The sequence below is a fragment of the Dermochelys coriacea genome, chromosome 1, assembly GCF_009764565.3.
Source record: "Dermochelys coriacea isolate rDerCor1 chromosome 1, rDerCor1.pri.v4, whole genome shotgun sequence".
Lineage (NCBI taxonomy): Eukaryota > Metazoa > Chordata > Testudines > Dermochelyidae > Dermochelys > Dermochelys coriacea.
In genome coordinates, this window is record NC_050068.2 from 302,630,504 (window position 1) to 302,653,388 (window position 22,885).

Below are 22,885 nucleotides of genomic sequence, written 5' to 3' on the forward strand. Positions count from 1 at the left end.
TTCCTCTGCCTAGTTCAGTGTACATGATGGACCATGCTATGGGAATGCATAAGGGTTGTGAAGTATAGGAAACTGTTGTCTGTAGGACCCCCTGCTTCATTTGTTGTAGGCTTTGGAAGGTGCGTAGTGATTGCCTAAGGTAGGCAACCTTAGTTCTGGCATTTCTTAACTTCTGAGTGCTTGTCTTTGCAACTTAAAAATGTTACTTTAATATAATTTTTGCATGTAATTTTATATTTAAGGTGTCCAATATACTTATTTATAATTGTATTTAAAACTAATTGCCATAAGATTGATACAGCTTGACTTTATTGCTAATGAACTACTCAATCTAAATACGCACTACAAAGAAAACTTCTTAGTGTTCCTTTCCTTTTCAATTTACATCATGGAATGACTTAGCTTCGGAAGATTTCTGTAGTACAAATCTGTATTAGTGAGTTCTTAGACAAATTGTATTATATATAAGTAACTTATTAACACCATTGGCAGACGTGTGTATAAATTCCCCATGCCCCAAAAGAAAGCAAACAAGAGGGGCTGATTATTATATGGAAAAATCTTTCTGAAGAGGTTCAAAGAGTTAAACACTTCCACAAGTAATGGAAACTGAAAGGTTATCTCATTCCAGTTTTGAGGTCTCTGAAGGGGACACGCAAGGAACTAGAACATTACATGTTCTACCCACAAGGGGATTAAACGTGTAACTATGACTGGAAGCTGTGGAAGGAAAGATTTATGCTAGATATTAGATTTTAAAAGGCCTTTTCTCACAAAGAATCATTAGAATGTGAACCTGTCTTGTAAACCATATTGTGAAGACAGATAAAATAAATGAGAATAAGAGAAAGCTGCCTTCATCACTGGAACAAAACTATACAACTAGATAAATTAAAAGTGTAACACACTGGAGTGCTGGTAAGAGAGTGAACTTTACTTCCTGTCCCCATGCAACTGACAAGGGTCAAGGTTAAACTAACCCTTCGATGTGTGTTCTTTTCACCGAACATCAATATGTAAGGCAAGGGAATGGACTAAATGAACCTTTGCTTTTCAATGTAAGGACTGTTTCTATTCTTTGTCATGGACTGAGGCCAATCGTTCCTTAATCACGTAGTACTAAATAAGACTGACTGAGTGTCATGGCAAAGAAAGAAAGATCTATAAAAAAATGAAAACCTGCCATGGAGGCATTATTTTGAGCAAAATATTGCTTAAAATAAGAAATGAATAGTTTAAAAAACATTAAAAAAATTAGGGCACAATCAGTGCTTACACTATATTGGACACACATATAGAAACTAGTGTGTTAAGGATCCATTGACATGCCTTGCTCAGTGGGTTATTAAAACCTGTTATGTAAAAACCTAAAAGTCACAGTTGTGTCACAAAAATCATGTCTGTGGCAACCATATATTTCTAGTTGGTAATTATGCCCAAATTATATGAGAAGGTCCCTGAAGTTATGCAGCAAGGTCACCAAAAACTCTCCTCAATACAACCTCTCAGTCTTCTAAATATATATAGAGGCCATACAGGTATGGTGGAATTAAAGAAATCCTCTCTCCTTTGTACCTTTGGAAGTCCATGCTTCATGTATCCTGTTCACAACTCCACCTTGCCCAACTGGTCTCCTAATGACTTTTTAATGTACTACAGGTTTTGGTATTAAACACTCATAATTACAATGTGCAAAAGTTACTGAAGAAAAGCTGGAGTTTTTTTGGCTGAGTGGATGCCAGCTGGATTGAGGCCTCTAGTACCCATATGGCAGAAGGTCAGTTTGGGATTTTGCAAATCCAAAGTATTTTAATACAGGGGAGGTGATTGATCTATTTCCTTCTTCATTTTGGACAGAGGCTAATGTGACATTAAATTCAGAGTGAGGCAACTGAAAAAACAGATCTTCGTGATGTGATGTAGATGTGTATTCTACTTAGGTGTCTGCATGCCCAGCATATTGGAGCTGGAGACCTTTGCCTAACAGTACCAGAGGGGCAGTGCTCACGCCTTGTGGCCATAGCCCAGCCGCTGGCGTTATAAGGGAGCACCACCCCAACCCCCTCCGTTCCTTCACATCGAACTTCAGATATATAGACTCAGAATCAGAGGGGACCGAGGGTCAGTCATGGAATACACATCTGCATCACAGAATAACCGTTACAGATAGGTAACTGTTTTTTTTTAATAGATGCAGCAATGTACTCTACAAAGGTGACTCACAAGCAAGACTAAGAGGAGGTGGGACTCAATCTGCAGGACTGCCTTCCCAAACTTGCCATTTGACCTGGATGCAGCAATGATAGCATAGTAGTTTGTAGAAGCATGCACAGAAGACCAAGTTGCAGCCATGCAAATGTCCAACATAGGAATGTCACTTAGAAATGCCATGGATGTCGCCTGGGCTCTTGTGGAATGGGCTCACGCCTCTTGAGGCAGCATAGCCCAGGCTACTTCGTATGTTGTCATAACACAGGAAGTTATCACCTGAAGACTGTCTGTGAAGAGACCACTTGACCTTCCATTTGGTCTGCATAGGAAACAAACAAATGAGATGAGGCGTGGAAAGATTTGGTCCTTTCCAGATAAAAAGCTAAACATCACCTGACATCCAATATGTGAAGACATTTTTTCCTCTGGGGTTGAATGCAGCTTGGCGAAGAACACTGGTGAATATATAGTCTGGTTCAAGTGAAACTGGGAAACTGCTTTGGATAAAAACTTAGGGTGCAGCTGCAGGTTACTTTTGATTTTAGAAGAGCCTGAACGGAGACCCCTTCGAGAGCAAAACAGATGACATTTCTTATTTCTCTCATGGCAAACTGGCTGACCTTCAAAATACTCCAAACTGCAAAGGCGGACTGCACGACACTGGCTTCAGGGACCATTCATGATTCCAGGAGAAATTTTGTTTGAGGTGATCCGCCAGGTGATTCTGTATCCCAGGGAAGTGATTGGCTGTGGAGGTAACATCTTCCCCAATGCAAAACTGCCATAGCCTAATCGCCTCCTGATACAGCATGTTGGAGTGTTCTCCCCCATCACCTGTTCACATAATTCATTGCACCAGTATTGTTGGTGAGGATGAGTGCCACTGAGCCCCTGATGTGATCCTGAAAGGTCTGACAGGCATTGTAGATGGCTCGAAGCTCCAGGACATGGATATGCTGAGAAGCTTCTCGTTCTGACCACAGACCTTGAACTTTCAGCAATCCCAGATGTGCTCCCCAACCTATTAAGGGGGTATTGGTGACTACAGTCTTGGTCAGTGGGGACTGAGCAAAAGGAATGCCCTGGGACACATTATCTTGAATCATTTACCACCATAAGGAGTCCAGGATTGGTGGACAAGCCTGTCCAAGGGATGATGAATCAGATGACAGACTGACTTCAGTCACTTCTGAAGAGGATGAAGGTGTAGTCTGGCATATTGGACTAGCTGTGGATCTGCAACCATATAGCCTAGGCTGTGATTAAGGGTTGAGATTGCAGCTCCAGACATAGGTGGGGAATTTCCTGGAATTGGTCAGTTGGCAGAAATGCTCTTGAGCTCACAGAGTCTAGCAGGGCCCCAATGAACTCAATTCTTCAAGTTGGAACCAACCTTAATTTCCCACTTTTTAGGATGAGACCTAGATGATCAACTAAAGGTAGTGTAAAATGAACATGAAAGAGGACTTCCTCTTTGGACTTGCCCTCAATAACCAGTGGTTGAGGTACAGGAAGATATGAATTACCCTCTTCCTGAGGTATGTTGTTACAATCATACGCTTGGTAAAAATGCAGGGAGTGCAAGACAGGCCGAAAGGCAGCATGATGTATTGGTTGAGGAACCTCCTGAAGATTGGCAGGATTGCTATGTATGTGTCCTGAAGGTCCAGGGCAGAAAACTAGTTGTTGTGATTTAAGACAGGGAGGATAGCTAATAGGATTACCCTACAGAATCTCATGTATCTGATGTATTTATTGAGATTGCAAAGGTTGAAGACATGTCTCATCCCTCCCTTGGGCTTGGGGATCATGAAATACTGGGTGTCTCGCCACTTGAGTCCTTTTCATGAACTACTTACCAGCGCTTCATCTGCCTTTAACGTGTCCTTCACTGAGACACAACAAGCCCCTCATGTGAGGATCTCTGTTGGGGAATGGCCCCTCACAATGGGCAATGCTTGAACCCCGGTGAAGTCACTGCACAGGCCAGCTAATGCCCGTACTATACTAACACTAAACTTAACCTAAGATACTCCTAACTACTATACACAAAAAAAAAAAAAATTAATCAGAAAACAGACTGAAAGCATGAGATAAAAACATCACACAGAGCTTCAGCTCTAGTCAAGGATGGTGAGATGGAACTGACGAGATCATGGGGCGGGGTTTGAGCTGCAGGGCATGAGCACTGTCCCTACAGGTACTGCTAGGCAAATTTCTTTGGCTATGGAGTGCTGGGTGTGCCCATATTTAAGTAGAATACACAGCTGCATCTACTTGAAGAAGAATATTTTGTTACCCACTCCAGTAACTTTACAGCATCTACTTGCCAAACAATAATAAATACCACTGTTGTGCATCCAATGTTGTATGTACAACAATGGATAAATACATTATCTTTTGCGTCTACTGAAACCAACAGCAACATAGTTAACAACATTGACATTTAAATGACCATATCAGGCTTCAGAGTTAATTCCCCATTCAGATGAACTGAAGCAGTTCAGACTGCTTGAAACAATGGCTGTATGAGATGCATGAAGACTCTGGCAGACATAATGGCACTGGTTACATTCCTTCACATTTTTAAGGGTATTGTTGAAACCATAAGGGTGAAAAGATTTTTTATTTTTTTAAACAGAAGTTTAGATTTTGGAATGCAATTATGTAGGGACTTCAAAAAAATAACAGGTCACTGAAGTGACCACATAACTGCATTATGAACCAGCACTAATATCAATTTCCTGGGTACAATTCTATGGCCTGTGATGTATGAACTGGAGGTCAGGCTAGATCTAACGGTCCCTTCTGGCCTTAAAATCTATAAATGAATGAATGGTGCCAAATAGTGGGAAATACACCACTTGGAGAAAATCCAAACTCTCTCTCTCTCTCTCTCTCTCTCTGTTTTACAATCAATTTAAATGTGTTAAGAATGCAAAATGTCCCCATTTTTTCTTATCTGCATGGAATCACAGCAGTGCATGGAATACAGCTGGAAATACATGTCCGAATTGTATTGGCTCAAAGAACTTCATCTGAACAGGAAAGAAAACTTTGGTATTTCCACTCTTCATTCATGACAGAAACATGTGAAGGCTCAGAGCACAAACACGTGTGATTTGACCAGCCCAACCCTTCACACTCTTTTTGAACGATTAAACAGAAAGAATGAAAAATAAGTTGCCTCATTTAACTCCAAGCCAGTTTTGTGAATCAATATGGGCTAAACTGTGACTGGAGACACAATCTGGAGTGGGTATTAGCCACATCAACCCAGCAGTAATGCCAAGAGGCACTGTGACTCAGAGAGAGACAGGTCAATCACAATTCTGTCTTTCAATCCTATTGTTCTTGGGTGCGAAAGAGTAATAAATTTATTGCTGTCTTATACCAACAGTAAGTTACTGTCCACCCCACGTAGCACAGCTACTCCGGGCAGCAAGTAGGGGAAGTGGATGAAATAGAGCCAAGGCTCTGCATATTCGCTGCCCACCTGCTGTGGGGACAGTAAGCTGGCGAATAGCCCTTCCTATTTTACTTGTCTGAATCTGAGATCCAGGTGACCCGCAAAGGGGTTAAAGGAGGTATTTTATTGCCTATGACCTCACTATGACCGTGAAAGGGCATAAGTCACAATCTAACTCTAAATATTTTTTTTCCTAGGTTGCATATACAAAAATTACCTGTGAAGTTTTGTGCTTTCAGATGCAGGTCATATAGCTTATGGATGTAGCGAATATACATCTCCTCCTTATTCAGTTCAGTCTTATAAAAATTCTGCAATAAAAAATGATATAGGTGGTTAAACAAAATGTTTCTGAAAATGTAAAATGGTAGAATAAATAGCTGAAAATTGGTGCTGGAAGTAATTGTTAAGTGTACAGAACATACACATCAAACCTAATGTTGCAGAAATACATGCAAATTTCAAGAAGTTGCATGTTTACAAGGGCAAACTATAAAGGTCAGTACATGTAGTTCCTTATAAATAAGCCTCTTACATTTTGTTGAGAACAATCATAATATCCAGAATATTTTTAAAATTATTCTTCTGCACAAGAGTCAGAATCTGATAGAACTAAAATCCCATAATGTTTTATCTATTTGACTCATTTTACTCAAAAATACCAATTCAGCTATCTAAAAAATACATCTGTACTTCTATCAAGCCCCACTGAAGCCATTTAATGTCTCATTGAAAGCTCTACATTGATTTAAACAATTGAAAGCACTCTGGCTTTTGTATTCATATTTTAACAAAATACCTATGCTACTGTGATAGCACAATGGCAGGATTGCAAAGAACTATTCAAGTGTAAAAACCAAAATAACCCTGAAAGAAAATGTGATTTCTTCAGCTCTGGCTTATGCTCATGAAACTGGTAACTGATGCATGGCTATTGCATACCATGTCTTAAATATAAAAAAAGTTCTATTTTGAACTAATGTTGAAGGATGTAGAATCAGGTTTTCAGAGTTACTGGGGATTTTTAGATGTGTCACTGTTAGTGATTGACATGGGTGTCACGTAAATAAAGTCCTGCATGCAGTTTTGAAACTTTAGTCCATGATGTTCAATATTTGATTCTGTTCATAGAGTAGTATAGGCCCTAAATCAGGTATTCCAAGGCCAGCAATAGGAGAATGGTGTCTTACGCCATACACCGTAAATGCTGTCATCTTGAAGATAGAATTGCAGAGCATGCACATACAGGTCCCAGCATGCAACGCTTAATTTTGTGACTGGTCTGTTCAGATCAAGATATCACTGCATGCTACAACCTTGATGCTGCAGGGTGCCCCTGCACATTCAAGATTGTGATAGGTTCCACGTTATTGTGCATTTCTTCTGGGCTCTCAGCAAGTTGCCAGTGAGCCCCTCTGTTGGAATAAACTGTGAATGTTCTTGTTCTAGACCACAGATTCCCAAACCGTGGGTTACAATCACTAAAGTGAGGAAGGTGGGAAGGAGCATTGCCAACGAATCTCAGAGAAAGTTGTTGTAGGAAGTCAGATAAAAAATGTAAAATGTTACAAAAATAAGTGTATATTTTTAAACTGATAAAAATGAAGACACAACACGAGCTCTGCAATTGCATATTCCTTCAAGGCCACCATATTACTATAGTCTGAGAAGCACAGCTAGCAGGGCAGCAGCTGCTGGAGCATCTGATAAAATACAAAAAAGACAAAATATTAAAGCTGTACTTGCATGTGTGCCTGGAATGTAAAACAGCTACAGGCCCATTAAAAAATGTTATTAGAACACCAGTGAAGTGCAAGTATCCATGCATGCAGATCATGACAAGACGTGGCACTGAACTGTAATACCAGACTGGCTCTACTTGCTAAGGACTAAGAGCTCTGTTGCTCCTCACGCACCAGTATTGCATAAGTTACTCAGGTCTTTGTTGAAGCTCATTTCTGACTGGAGATAGAACATTCTGTGGAATGGACAGTGGCAAGTTGCTCCATTAACAGCTCAGAAAATAAAAAGAATGTGTGCAAATATAATGAGAAATATGCGACATGTTTTTTCATCAAATCATTCTAAGCCATAATGTGCAGTCTATGAAGAGTATAACACCTTCAAAAAAGGTAATATTTAGTAATTAGACAGCCATTAATAGGGACATTTTTTTCCAGCAAAAACTAGAGAGCTTGAAAAATTCAACACTACTTTTTCGAAGCAGCAATGTCAACAAAAATGTCCTTTTTCAGGTAGTATCTCTATGAATCACATGACGTGTGAAGCACAGACCCCTGCAGAAAATCTTATAATTCCCTGCACAGTAGATATGGTTTCAAAATTCATAGGGCCTGTAGCACCTACCAAACTGAAAAAAAAGTACTTTTGTCAAATAAAACTGGTTTTTGTCCCATATTAGTGACATGGTTCAGGATGTCTCAGAACAAGTCCTTTAAAAAAAGCACTTAGCGATTCAACTTGATGAGTCAAACAGCATGTCTGGTGTGATAAAGCTCTTAGAGTTCATCAGACATGACCGATAATTCTGCTGAAGACAACTTGCTGTGCTGTAAAACTGTGACAGTGTGCGCTTCAGGAGAATGTTAATTTGAGACACTTTAGGAAACAGTCCAAAATTGCCACATTCAGTGGGAATGGTGTATTACAATCTACATGGATAATATCAAGTTAGTGAGGTTTAAGAATAGCAAGTAGTCTGGTCACATAAAACGAAAACACTGCACTTAATGATGCATGGCTTTACAATTTTGTATATCAGTCACATTCTTTCTGCTAAGAAAATATTTGAAAAAAATACCTAATCCTTCATGAAGCTGTTGAAGGAGCAAGCTTCATTGAAGGCCATACAGTAAATTCTTGACTTTTTGCATTGCTCTGTGGTGGACATGAATTTATTTCACCAGCAACTCCTCTTCTAAGTTGAAGTGGGGTGGCTCTCATGCAGTTGAGTGACAATTTGACTTTTCAGATTAAGAGCAGAAGCGCAGGCTTCCCTCAGCAATCTTTAGAAATTCATCTTGTGTAGCACATTAGCCTATTGTGCTGACATCTCAGGGCACTTAAGCAAGCTGAAACCTTCTCTGTGGTTGGAATATAACTATTCTGCACATTAGGGTGGGAACATTCATCAGAACTTGGAAATTGGCCTTCCTGGGCACAAAAAAAATTTGTAGCTGTTCCCTTGTTTCACCATTCACAAAGAGAAAGGGGCAGCTGTTCAAGAACCATCAGCATCTTAGAGAACTTCAGATCCAGGTGACCCTTGGGGGGATGGGGAGGGGAAATAAATGGATTATTAACTGCTTCATCCAAGATACAATTGACATGGCAGCACTGATTGTGCCACTGAAAGGCAAAATGACAGACCTTTCCTGTGACAAGATGCTGCAATGGACTTTCTCTAGGCAGGAACTCAGAAGATTCTGGATGTTTCTTTGGAGGTGTAGGACCTAAGTTCAGTGTAGGACCCTGAAAGCTCAATTTCCATGCCATTTCCACCCTCCTGCTTTTGCAAGTCAGGTTTCTTTTCAACAGTGCCGATAAAAATTAAGTGCCATTGCCTCCTGCTGACTGACAGCGATTAAAGTCAGTGTGTTTCCTCAGTTTCACCTTGCGCGGAACATCTTCTGAAAGCACGATAGGCTCATCCATCATAGTGTTTTAAAATTTGTGTACTTTCTGCATAATGAAGGTTCACCTTTCATACTCTAAAATTAGTTAATTCTTGGAGTATGTTAGAGATACATAGTTTTGCCTACTGATGTTAGGCTTAAGTTGTCCTGGTGAAGGGAATCACAAAATATTTCTTAAACTGACAAGAGATCACTACAGTTTGTGAAATCCCATTCAAGGATGCTGTTAGAGTATTCCATGTTTGCTTTGCTCTATTTTTGTGTGTTCATTTTATACAAATTATGGGTCATTTCTTGTAGTAAAAATTGACTTTAGAATGCAAATAACCAAATGTTTTTACTTCCTTTTAAACCATGCTGGGTAACCTGATAATAAGCAAGTTGTCCCATAATCAAGTTATGTATACTGTTACTATTTGGAGAGTATTGTGCTCATATAGAAGAAATCCTTTATCCTTCAAAAACTTCTCCAGGAATAACTAATAATTAGATTTGTCTTTATGCCCTATAATTCTCAGTTACCACTTAAATCAGCACAGTTGCATGGTTCCATAACAAAACTTGAAACTTTCTGAAGTTCACAGAAGTTCAAAGCCTCTCAATGAATCTTGGCCTAGGATCAAAACTCTCACTAATAGGTTATTAGAATTAATAAAAAATATTAATAGGGATTCACAATTTGCACAGTACATTCTTGGCATATTGGATGGTGGGAGGGTGTATCTCAAATCTAAAATGAGATCAAGGTCCATGAGAAGTGACAACAGCAGGCCCAGAGAAACATTTTCTAGTTCTATTGAGAGGGGAATAGGTATATCAACTCCTCAAAAATATTTTTTATATATGAGTAGCTGAGGCCTGTTGCTGAGAAAATGAGAGGACAGAGGTAGGAATACAAGCAAGTTTTGTTGTGTATTTTTAAACAAGCCACAGAAATTAATCAGTTTTGCAGGAATCTACAAATCTTTGGTTTGAATTTTCTATGAAAGTTACTTTCTAGTAAGATTTATTAAACTCCTAGAGCTGATACTAGGGGGAGTCTCACTATGAACACTGAGAAAAAAGCACAAGAAAACTGTATCAACTTCATTCTGAAATATCCTGAACTTTATTCTATTCTATCAGGCTCTAAACTATTGTATCATACCAGCAACTTGTAGTCAGACCATCAAATTATATTATTCTGAACTATAACAGTATGTATTTAAATACCATCCATATTTGATGGTATAAATGTACTTTATGAATTTACTGGCATTAATTACACCTGCCGTTTGGAGTGCACCGTGCATTGAGGAGTAGGTTAGTAAAAATATATTTCTCATACAATGTATAGATTTTTACTATGTAAGGTTAATTGCTTGAGTATAAGAGAGAGATAAAGATTATTATACAAACCAACAGGCTAACAGTGCAGCCAATCTTTTTACCATCCACTTCTCCCATTTTCATGCAGTCCCTAAAAATAAAATGTAACAAAAGTCAGAACATTTGCACTATGGGACAATACAGTTTTTCCCCTCTGAACAAGAAACACATTTCATAAAACAGAATTAAGTAGAAGCAAGCTAATTAAAACAATACAGCCTCAGGGCATTCTGCACTGCCAGAAAGCAGATCCAGATGCGTTTGACCTCACGTCTCCTTTTTCTTGCTTGCACGGGCTGTATATTCCACCTCTAGATCAAAAGTTAAGATAAAGCTATGTAGGGCCACTAATGACAACACATAAAGGAAAACAGTATAAGCATGACAGCCTTGCATTAAAATGATGGAAATTACCCCCACACAGTTACTAAGGAAAAATAAAACTGCCAGTGAATGCAGTGCTTTGAAAGGTGCTGGACTGACAATCCAGGAGATTGAAGTTCTATTTATCCACAGAAGAGATGTAGCACTGGCATTTCTCTAGAAGTTAAGAGTTCAGTCTCCATGACAACTAAATCCTTCAGCTTTTCTCAAACTGTAAATAAGGATGACAACCATGATAGATTTTGATGTGTGGACCTTTGCCTTAGGGTCTGGAAACACAATATCAGCTCTGGAGGTTAAGACACTGGCCTGGGACTCAAGAGATCTGGATTCAATGATTGGTTCTGTCACAGACTTCCTGGGTGACCTTGGGCAAGTCATCCTTTGTGCCTCTGTTCCACATCAATAAAAATGAGGGTAATGATACTTCCTTTCTCCCTCCTTTCTCTGTGCTGTCTATTTAGATTTAAACTCTTCAGCCAGGAATGGTCTCTTGTTATATGTACCTGTAGTGTCTACCACAATGGGCCTAATTTTGGATGGTGCCTCTAGACACTACTAAAATCATATTAATAATTTCACTTAGGCTGTGAAACAGTTGTTAGATGATGACTTTTGGCCACTCCCAACCCAGAGAAAGATTTGAACCTGTAACCTAGTGGTGAAAGTCTCCATGTTCCAGTTATCAAAACCCTGCAGGATAATTTTGTTGTCAGAACTTTGAATGCTTCCATATTCTCAATATAAATCATGTGACAATTGCTCACCTGTAGTCCAGTAACCTTTCCATTAGTCGAGTTACAGTGGCGATTAATGAAACACCACTTTCTCTCCACGTTTCCCGCTCAATTTTCTTCAGTAGGCTGGAAAGAAGAAACCCAAAGCAATTTCAATGTTTATTTTTATCTGTCACCATGGCAACCACTTTACTTTCAACAGTATCTTAAATGCCTTGGCAATGTCTGCAATTTTCAGAGATTTAATTTTGGACTCTTCTCACAAGCAGCACAATTTACAAACAATATCTTACCTAGGATAGGGACCAAAGAGTGGAATTCTAATCCAGGAAGCATTGACAAAGCAAATGGATTTCTAGGTTAGCCATGTCAAAATCAAAATGCATACAAATATAATCAGATTTATAAAATGTATAAACATTTTAAAACCTTGATACATCCCCAGATTTATAATAGTTTTTGGTTTTCTTACATTTCATTACATGCTAACTGCATGGGTTACATGCTAACATTTCAGAAACCAAAAAGAAACTGAAGACTAGAGCTGAGTGAATAACTGATTTTCCAGTTTGGTAGCAAAAAGAAAATATATGCAAAATAATTGATTTGTTTCCAATAGAAACTGAAATTTTTTAGGTTTTCTCGATTAAATGAAAAAATTAAAACATTTAGTTTGAGTATATTCAAAATGACATTTTCTAAATGAAATGTCAATTAGAAATGAACTATTGAAATCGTTCATTTAGAAAATGTCAAAACAAACTTGACTTTTTCCAAATTTTTCCTCTTATTTTTTATTCAGCCAAAACTATTCACCGAATTCAACCTGAATTCATAAATAGTTTCAGTCTCTCCAAAACTGCATTTTCTGGCAAATGTACTACTTAACTGAAAAATTTTGCTCCACTCTGTTGAAGACTGTCACCTAGAAAAGAACATCCAGCATCTCTAAATTCTCTTTCAATGGGACCTCCAACTTGTTAACATAGATTTTTCCTCACTCACTCTACAATAGTTCTGCACCCACGCAGTTTAACTGTAGCGTAATTGTTACAGGAAAACCTTTTATTGAGAGGTGGGTCTTAAAAATATTCTTCTTTAACTTAACATTTGCCCACTCAATACATACCATTTATGTGCACTGATAGTTTCATTCCTTTAAATATTAAATAACCAAAGGATTTTGTGTGGTAAATGTACTGTGTTTAATTCTCCTCTCCTTATACTAGGGTAAATTAGGATTACACACTAAAGTGAACTGATTTCCTGGGGTATAAGTAATATTGTATGGGAACTGGCAGTGACACTTATAATGAAGGTGCCCTAATATTTTCCTTTATAAACCCCTGGTTTTGGTTGCTTATAACGCTGCCAAATTTCAACCATTTGGAATCAAATTTTCCACATTTCCTCTCTGCCTGAAGCTAAGATTTTTAAAATTTTCAGCAAAAATTGTTCAGCCATTTCAGAGACTGAGGTTTGGGTAAAATAGGAGGTTTTGTCAATGCGAAAACATTTTCCCAAACTATTTATCTGAAGAGCTCTAGTGTCTCTGTGCTTTGGTACACAGATTTAAAATTTAGCATGATAGTGGATCCTGTCTCCATGAAACTCGATGAATATTTGATTGAGTTAGGAGCCTCAAAAAACTGCCATTTGCACGTGCTCAATAGGTAAAATCTCAGAACATTTCTATCTGCAGTGGGAAGGCGACCAGCTCCACTCACTTTCAACTACACTGTGCATACTCAGCACCACAGAACTCTTATATACCAACTTCACTGAGCATGCTCTCAGCGCTCATTGAACTCCTATATACACAGTGCTCCCTATCCTTTGACATAGGGGAAGGTATACAGGGCTGGGAGTTAGGAGGAGACCTACTGCTGTCTGGTGCCAATTCTGTGCACTTCACAGCCCATATCTTTGAGCAAGGCCTCACACTTCTCTCTTAGGGATGTCTTCTTAGGGATGCCCAGATTGGTGGGCAACGATCGATCCAATGGGGATCGATTTATCGCGTTTAGTCTAGATGTGATAAATCAACCCCCGAGCGCTCTCCTGTCAACTCCTATACTCCAGTGCTGCGAGAGGCGCAGGCAGAGTTGACGGGGGAGTGGCAGCAGTCGACTCACTATGGTGAAGACACCACGGTAAGTCGATCTAAGTTTGTCGACTTTAACTATGTTATTAATGTAGCTGAAGTTGTGTAACTTAGATCGATGCTCCCCCGCCCCTCCAGTGTAAACCAGGGCTTAGGAACAGGTATCATTCTCCCAATTTCAACAAGGGAAACCTTGTTGAACCTTAGAATTCTTATATATGGCAAATCCATGTCTTTTTCACTAGCCACACTGCTTTTCAGAATGAATGCACGGGCAAACTTAATTCTGGCATTTCCTAACTTTTGAATACTTTCCTTTGTATCATAACATTCTTTTAACACCAGTTTTTGTATGTAAGAAACAAGAGAATCAAGGCTATTGTATAGCCAGAAGACAATACTGACTACATTTCTCTCTTCACATTGCTTTTCATCCTTACTTTAAATGAGGTATTTCAAATTAAATTTAAAAACAAGAATATTTAGTATGCTTCTAAAAATGGCAGAAGTCTAACCTTTCTAAAAAAGGATGAGTCTATATCTGACTTACAAAAGTTCTATTTATATGTATAAATGTACACTATACAGTTTCTACTTGAGAATGTATGAATATATTAAATATCTTTATTTAAACAACAAACAAATTGCCTTTTCAATTTGACAACTTACTGTCTTCTCCTTTGCATCATTCTACTTTCACAGATAATGCACAGAGAAAACATTCATAACAAAAGAGCCACTCAAACACATCCCCTGGCTTCTCACAGCAAGATCAAGATAAAATTTGAGAGAGATGACTGGCATTTCAGTTAAGCTTCTGTCCTCTCCTGCATGTTGTATCAGAAACTCTGTACACACTTAATTTTAATACCTCTTCTCTGTGATCTTTTTATCACTGCTTTCCAGCCCCTCCCCATTTTTGTCTGACCTGGAGAATGCCTGCTTTCATCATTCAGTTCTTGTTAGACATTGGACTTTATGCACAGCACAGGTGAAGAGCGTTGTGAAATATTGTGCAAATATGATGAACAGGACAGGCAGCGCAGTGGAACCTGACTCTGCATTCCTGAGAGCACTTCTGCCTGGCCTCATTACTCCTTACTCATAGCTAGAGTAATTCTAAAAAGGGGAGTATGATACTCGATACCTCAGCACCATCCTTACCACTTTTTTTACTCTGTGCTCTTAGAAACAAAAGAATGGGTGCTAAAATGAGTTAGATCTGCAGAGTGTGGAAGAACACGCACAGTCCTGAATCCTGGTATTAGCCAGACTTGTACACAACCACTTTGCCATATTAATTCTTACCGATGAAGGAATTGATATTTCCCCACCTGATTTGGGCACTGAAGGTTAGTTGTCAGGAGTGAGCTCCTTCAGCTGAATTTGAGGATTAGCCAGCCCCGCTTCCAGGCAGATTAATGAGGTCAGGTGGGTTGTGGTAGGATGGACTGATTGACTGGCCTACCTGATTGGCTGAGGGGAGCCAGCAGCAGGCCATTTAAGCTCAGCAGCAGGGTTGCTGGCTGCTCAATGTGTATGCCCACAGTCACCATCACTTCTGTGCCTCCCTTGGTCCTAATCTTGCTCCTGTCCTAAATATAAGAACAGCCATACTGGGTCAGACCAATGGCTACCTAGCCCAGTATCCTGTCCTCTGACAATGGCCAGAGCCAGGTGCTTCAGAGGGAATGAACAGAACAGGGCAATTATTGAGTGATTCCCATCCCTTATCATCCAGTCCCAGTTTCTGGCAGTCAGAGGCTTGGGGACACACAGCATGGGATTGTGTTCCTTACCATCTTGGCTAATAGCCATTGATGGACCTATAATCCATGAATTTACCTAATTCTTTTTTGAACCAAGTTATATTTGGCCTTCACAACATCCCCTGGCAATGAGTTCCACAGGTTGACTGTGCGTTGTCTGAAGAAATACTTCCTTATGTTTGTTTTAAACCTGCTTCCTATCAATTTCATTGGGTGACACCTGGCTCTTGTGTTATGTGAAGGGGTAAATAACACTTCCCTATTCACTTTCTCCACGCTATTCATGATTTTACAGACCTCTTATCATTTCTCCCCTTAATCATCTCTTTTTCAAGATGAAATGTCCCAGTCTTTTTAATCTATCCTCAAATGCAAGCTGTTCCACACCCCTAATTATTTTTGTTGCCCTTCTCTGTACTTTTTTCAATTGTAATGTACCTGCTCCGATCCACTTCAGCCCCACTTTCCTGCTTGCTCCTACCTATGGCTCTGACACTTGGCTTGACTCCTGATTCCTGACTCTGTCCTTCCATTCTGGTTCCTGGCTCCTGACTCCAGCCACTAGGCCTGACCACTCATGCCCTGGTAGTGACAGAAGTCAATCCTGCTTCAAGCTTACACTACTCAAGCTTCTCCCTCTAAATTTACAGGTTGAGCATGTGAGGCATTACTATCTGACAAGTCTCTCTGTAAAGCAATAACTTTTGAATGATGCAACAACTCAATTCCACAATTTTAGGGTCTGTTGTAGGCATCAGTAGGCAAACCTATTGATTTTGGTGAGATTCAGAAAGCCAGAAGAGGGAAATGGGGATAGATGGAGCTCCTGGTATCTGCTTAGCAGACCCAGCAACTTCAACCACTCGGTAATTGTGTATAGATCAAAGTATTGGTTGATGGTAGGCATTAACGTCTTCCAGTATAGCAACCCCATCTCAGCCCTACCCATCCTCCTAATATAGTTTAAAATGTTGACATTCTGAATCACCAAGACAGAAAGAAAAGAAATAAGATTGGTGGGGCATGGGGAAATGAGAGGCAGGGGAAATGGGGTGCACACACAGAACTCCTGGCATGGGGAGAAAATGGGGGGCTTGGTATGAGAGGGAGAAGGAATAGGGGAACACAGTGAGACACAGGGGGAGAACACAGAGTTCCTGGCATGGGAGGAGTGGAGACATGGGGAAACACAAAGCCTTTGGCACTTGGGGTGGGAAACGGGGAACCAAAGAATGGGGCAGTATACAATGTTCCTGGCAGGAGGGAATGGGAAACACACAGAGCCTTGGTATGAAGGAGGGGATGGGGAGCTGCAGGGAGTCCCTGAAATAGAAGGGTGTGGGAAGGTGGCACACAAGGACCTTGTGGGAGAATAGGGAGACATACGGAGTGCCTGACATGTACAATAAACTGGCCCTCTAGTATGTGTGGCCCTCTAGTTTAATACCACTGGAGCGCATCTGTTGCGGTTTGCAATGCATATCATATAAAAATGAATGGCTTGCCCATAAGTTCAGAAGGTTGCAGTAATTTTTTACATGTTATTTAGCATGAGAAAGGAAGGGCCTGTGTAAAAGTCATACATTACTTAAAAACTAAAAGTAAGCTTCTGATCTGAGCAACTGTGCAGCACAACACAAAGATTTTGTTCTAATTGTCAACCTTTTCGTAAAACATAAACATGTATTTCCATGTTATTCAGCTAGAACCCTCAATTATTTTTAATTTCAGATTAACAATTTAAAGGGAGATCAGGGGGTCTTTTTCTGTCTGGCTAATATTAGACAGCAAATACAGCAACTGGCCCTTAATTACAACAAAACATCTACAGCTCCTGTTCTTTAGTACCATTCAATAATGACTAAGCCCTACAATCCATGACTTCCAGAGACCTCCATGACATTCTCTGATCTGGGGTTGGAGCTGTCAGCAGGCAGCCCTCAGACACTGCTTGCGGAGGGTCCCCAGCAGCTCCTATCTGCTGGGCAGCAGGGGGACCCTGGAGCTCCCAGCCCTTGTGGGCGTCGGGGGAACTCCCCAGAGCTCTCAGCCCCTGTGTGTGGGGGGTCCCCTGGAGCTCCCAGCCCCTGTGGGCAGTGGGTGGGTCCCCGGAGCTCCCACAGGTGGGGGGGCTCCCCGCAGCTGCCCAGCCATGGTGGGCAGTGAGGGAAGCCTGCAGTGGCTCAGCCACGATGGACAGCAAGGAGATTCTGCAGTGACTCAGCCACTGGGGCGGCGGAGGTAGAGGAGGAGGGCAAGTGGACTCCAGCGTCCCCAGCCACCGTGGGTGCTGGACCCTCTTCCCTCCCTATTTTGTCAGGGATTTTTTAGTTAAAATCATGGACAGGTCACAGGCTTTCATGAATTTTTGTTTATCCCTGACAAAATCTGAGCCTTAGTAATGATACGTTGGTGATTGTGAGACAGCCCTCCAGTCACTTCTAAATCTCCCTGGATGATGCCTGCCAAAAGATAAATAGCAGCAATGCTTCTACCTTTGCATTTTATAGGATATTTCATTATAAACATCAAAATCCCAAGCATACAACATTTTAAAGATGTCCAATGACATCTATAATTTGGCTATAAAAGAAAGATGTTTCTTCAGTGGAAAAGTGCTTATGGATTGCTCAGAAAAATTAAGTTAACCTGGGAACGTGGAGATAGCATGAATCAGAAAACAGTATATCTCCAGAGAGAGGGAGAGAACAGGACAAATACCATTTAAACTGATATGCTGTGTCCAGAAAATGCATGAAGATTATCTGTGTCCCCATGACTTCATACATCTACAAATTACAGGGCAATCTGAAAACTCGTATTTGCTCATGTAAAATGAATGTAGTTCCATTTCCCAAAACAAAGCTATGACTACTTAAAAACCATGCTAGTGCTTTCCACTTTTTCCCATCATTTTATTTTCACCTCAGGCTAATCATATGTGCACTATTTTTAAATCAAGGAGGCATGTGACAAAATCCTCCAATAATAGCTGCTTAAATTGATGACGGAAGAAAATCTCAGACTCCTTGACACTAAGAATCTGATACTTGAAATAATGACGTCAAAGCTTTTAACATTTTCAGGATTCCTTTTCTTCAAATTACCTGTTACAGTAGTGTCTTCAATTTTAGATCCATATGCACCTAAGTCCCTCCAGTCAGGAAAAGTAATATGAGACTTCTTATGAATTAAATTACACATAATCATTCTTAAGTAACTGCATTTAGAAAATGCTTTATCTATTCTTCCACTACTTTTTAAAATCTATCTCAAAATCAACACTCAGCTTTTTCAAGAATTATACTTCAGATACCAATATATTTTCTGACATCATTAGAAGTCATTTCAATCAGTGAATGACACACTTGTGCACTGGAGTAAATGCAGGCTTTATTACTTCATAAAAGAACTTCTCCTTTAATACTGTTGTCTTAAAATCACATTACACTCTTACTAAAATTTCTGAAAACTTTCTTAGCTTTTATTATTTTTACTTGATCTATCTTAAAATTTAAAGAACGATTATTACACAAATTATCTTTTACTATACTCTTCAGCTGTACTTTCACCTTTAACTTCCCTTTCCTTCTCTGTATGTTATGGGCAGAAACATTTGGTATTATAGGTTTTTTCCCCACTATGGAATTATAGGAGTATTATGTGCTTGGCATATGTACCAATAAAAAGACAAATGCAATTGTTTTTAATTCTAGAGCAATAAAGCTAAAATATCACTTTTCTCTTCCACTAAAAAGGATGAAACCTAATAAAGAAAAAAAATTGTATGTGTAATAGCACTGGGAAATACACATGTAAAATGGAATCCAGTGGAAGAACAATATATCTTGTTCTAAAGTGACTATAAATAGGTCTCCCACATAGTTGAAGTTGAAATGGGGGGGGGGAACAGTTCATGTTTTTGTGTCTGTGATGGTCACCAATTTCAGTCAGCAGGGATAATACATGGGCAGTCCTAGGAGTTCCATTATAAAGGAAGCATTTATCCTCTTTCACCATTAGATTCTGATGTTATGAACCAATTATTAAAACATATGCAATGTCTAAAAATCATTTGTAAATAAAATTATTATATGAGATTAATCTTATCAGTCATTCTGTAATCCATCAGGAAATCAACAAGTGAAACATTATTTGAACAATAGCAAATTTTGGTTAGTTATGAGAATGATTCAACAAAACAGCTGTTTATTAAGGTCATGTTTTACAAATGTGATGTAAAAAATTTATGTTCTAACTGCATCCCACCTACCTACTAAGCATCTTTGGCTTTTCTGGTTTTAAAGTTAGTATGAGTGATACTAGAGAACAGTTTATGGTATAAAATAGACACAACTAGTCATCAAAGATACAATAAGATACATTACTTTATTTAGGCAACTAGCTTTTATTTCACAGGTTTCAAAAAAGACAAAAGCATTCCAAGATCACAGCTCTTTCTGCAGTTTTTGTCCACAATGATATTTAGCAGCTAATCCATCAAATGGAACACAATGAATGAATTAAAAGCAAATTTATTACTCACATGCTGTTGAAGAGCTCTCGGTACGTTTCGTCACCTTTGCCTTCTGACATCAAGCTATCCAATTTGTCAATCAGTTTTGCCTCCACCTGGAACATATGCATATAAAAGGCTTCTTTGTACTTAAATTAGGTTTGAGCAAATTGAAAAAAAAATGATTTTTTTCTCTAAGAGGTTTTGTTAAATGGATTCCCTAGTATTATCGTTAAGAAATGTACATTTCAGGATAGGTCACTTCATCTTGTGTCATCCCTGAGGATTTTTTTGAACTAATTTAAATGAAGCAATGCGATTCAAACTACAGGCTGAGCAGCATTTGCTGCTGCTAAGGCAGCTATCTATTTATAGAGTCAAACAAAAAAGCAGGCAGCCCAACGAGACTGCCTGAATTCTTACTGCAGGGCTGCAAGAGCAAGCCATTATTTGGACCTTAATATAAAACCAAATCTCTCCGATTCCCTCATCCCATTCTTTAAATCCAGGGATTAACAGTTTGGGGCTCATAGTTACTCCTGCTGCTATTGAAAATATACCCTGACTCCAATGTAATGTATATAGCAGATGCACTGAAATTCCGAATAATCTGTCAAGAAGAGTTGGAGAATAAAGGTTTTATAGCTGAAAATCATTGCATAAAATATTTGTAACTGTATTGATTATTGAGAAAATGTAGACCAGGTTGCTTTGTTTATTAATGCATCAGAAGAGAATAACCTCCCCTCCAGCAATAGAGATACTTAGTGACTGAAAAACTAGAGGAGAAACTAGTCTATTATTGAAGTTGCTCTATTAAATCATGAATCATAATTACAGTGTACCTTTAAGCCAATGATCAATACAGAGCGAATCAGAAAGTCAGTGCTTTGCTTATGCAGAATCTGTTTTTCAACTAGTCTTCATTATCATTTTTACAATTATTTTAACAATGTGTTTAAAAAATGTGAGGGGAAAAAAACACTTACATCACATGCATCTCCATTCGCATAGTTTGTTTTGTGTTTCCAAATACTCCAACTGCTCCTACAGCTCCCACTCCAATCCTTATCATTGCCTGAAACTATTTCAAATGCTTCTGCTTTGCTTCATTTGAAACAGCATGAAGGAGAACACAGTGAAGTGGTTTGAGGCAGCCGGAAAGAACTGAGTGGGAGCCAAAAGAGCAGATGGCATATTTAGCAGTTCCTTACTTGATGCCTAAGCTAGTACTTGAGAGGCAAGAATAGTTGGATACTTGCATAACTTGGTTTCTCTTAAAAGTCAGTCTTTTGATGGCTGGGTGAACAGATATCAGACATTATGTCAGTAAGCCATCACGGTATCATTCTTGAGTTTCTTCTTCATCATCTTTTTTTTTAAACAATATATACTACTAAAGTGGAAAAAAAACAACCCCATTGAAGTCAACAGGAGTTTTGGCATTGACTTCAATGGGGTTAGAATATCCCATCCCCATCTTAAATTAGGTACATAAAAATATTGAACAGACAAACCCATGGAGAGCTTAGAGGGCCAAAGGGTCTTCTAAGCCATTAGCCTATAATTCTACCATCTTCCCTCAAATGAAGTTTGTCATTTCTCCATCCTGCTCCATCACAGATTCTGATAACAAGTTAATAGTTCAGTGCCAAGGCTGCCTGAGAAAAATTTGAATGTCAATCTTCCCTGCTAAACAGCTTCACACATGGTACCTGTTTGAAGTTGCCACTGCGCCTTTGTTCCCAATCCATCATGTCATGGAAAATGGGAATCATTACATTCCGCAGGTCAGGTTGAGGTATCAGTGTCACTTCTAGGAAGGGGCCAATGAGAGCTGGGATGAAGTGAAGTTTATGTTCCCCTAAAATTAAAAGGAAGCTGAATGTGAATTGGGTTCACTCTTGGGTGAGTTACCAAACAATCCAAATTAAACAATATTGTATCAAGAATTATGAAATGGCATTCTAAATGTTTGCAGTTTGGTTGGCTGATTTCTCAAACAAACACCAGGAAAAGGAAGAAGAAAAGCCACAGAAAAGAGCCAAAGAGGATCAGCCTGATGCATCACATTTTACAATGGAGTTCTGAGCTCATGAATGATGTTGGGTTGTTCACTCCCGATGCAATTTTTTCGGAAGGGGAAGAGGAAGAAGTAAAGGGTTCAATGGACATTGCTTTATTTAAGACTACTTTAAGAACATCTTTTGCAAAAAGGTTTTTCCCTTTTGCAGGTACAAATTGCTCCTGCATTTTTGTGCCTCCAAATACAGTTTACTACTTGAGAGTGTATTCACAATAGATGGAGGCACAAGTACTCAGATTTGCAGCCACCCTTCATTTTGTGGCACAGAAATGGGAGTATAAATTTGCCTGCAAAAGATGGATGCTTGGACTGTTTTTCTCAAAATGTTTCCCTTTAGAAAAAAAGCTGATGCCTCTGCCATTAACTTACTATGTTCTACTTGGATGTTGTAGACTGTCTCCCAATAGTAGGTAAATTTATATACCCCATGGAATATGTTGCATAAGGAGGTGAGGTTAAATTGGGAGATTTACATGTAGCTTTGAATTATTTATCTTCTGTCACTTGAAGAAAGATTTTTGGATTATTATACTGTCTGTTTTGAGAATTCTGGTCTATCACAATTGCCAGACATGCAAAGAGGTT

The 22,885-nt window shown here is 39.2% G+C and overlaps 1 protein-coding gene across 4 annotated transcripts in view; it reads right to left on the reverse strand.

The window, feature by feature from the left end:
- DOCK4 (dedicator of cytokinesis 4) overlaps positions 1–22,885 on the reverse strand; it is a 397,340-nt gene that overhangs the window by 43,864 nt on the left and 330,591 nt on the right. For 2 of the 4 annotated variants that reach the window (XM_038397445.2, XM_038397418.2), the window contains exons 31-36: positions 21,930–22,078; positions 20,245–20,330; positions 12,119–12,145; positions 11,856–11,951; positions 10,735–10,795; positions 5,898–5,991 (exon numbers count right to left, since the gene is read on the reverse strand). In XM_038397445.2, coding sequence (XP_038253373.1) covers positions 5,898–5,991; positions 10,735–10,795; positions 11,856–11,951; positions 12,119–12,145; positions 20,245–20,330; positions 21,930–22,078 — 513 coding nt within the window. The remainder of the gene's footprint in view (positions 1–5,897; positions 5,992–10,734; positions 10,796–11,855; positions 11,952–12,118; positions 12,146–20,244; positions 20,331–21,929; positions 22,079–22,885) is intronic. The other 2 variants (XM_038397456.2, XM_038397428.2) reach the window with 1 other exon arrangement.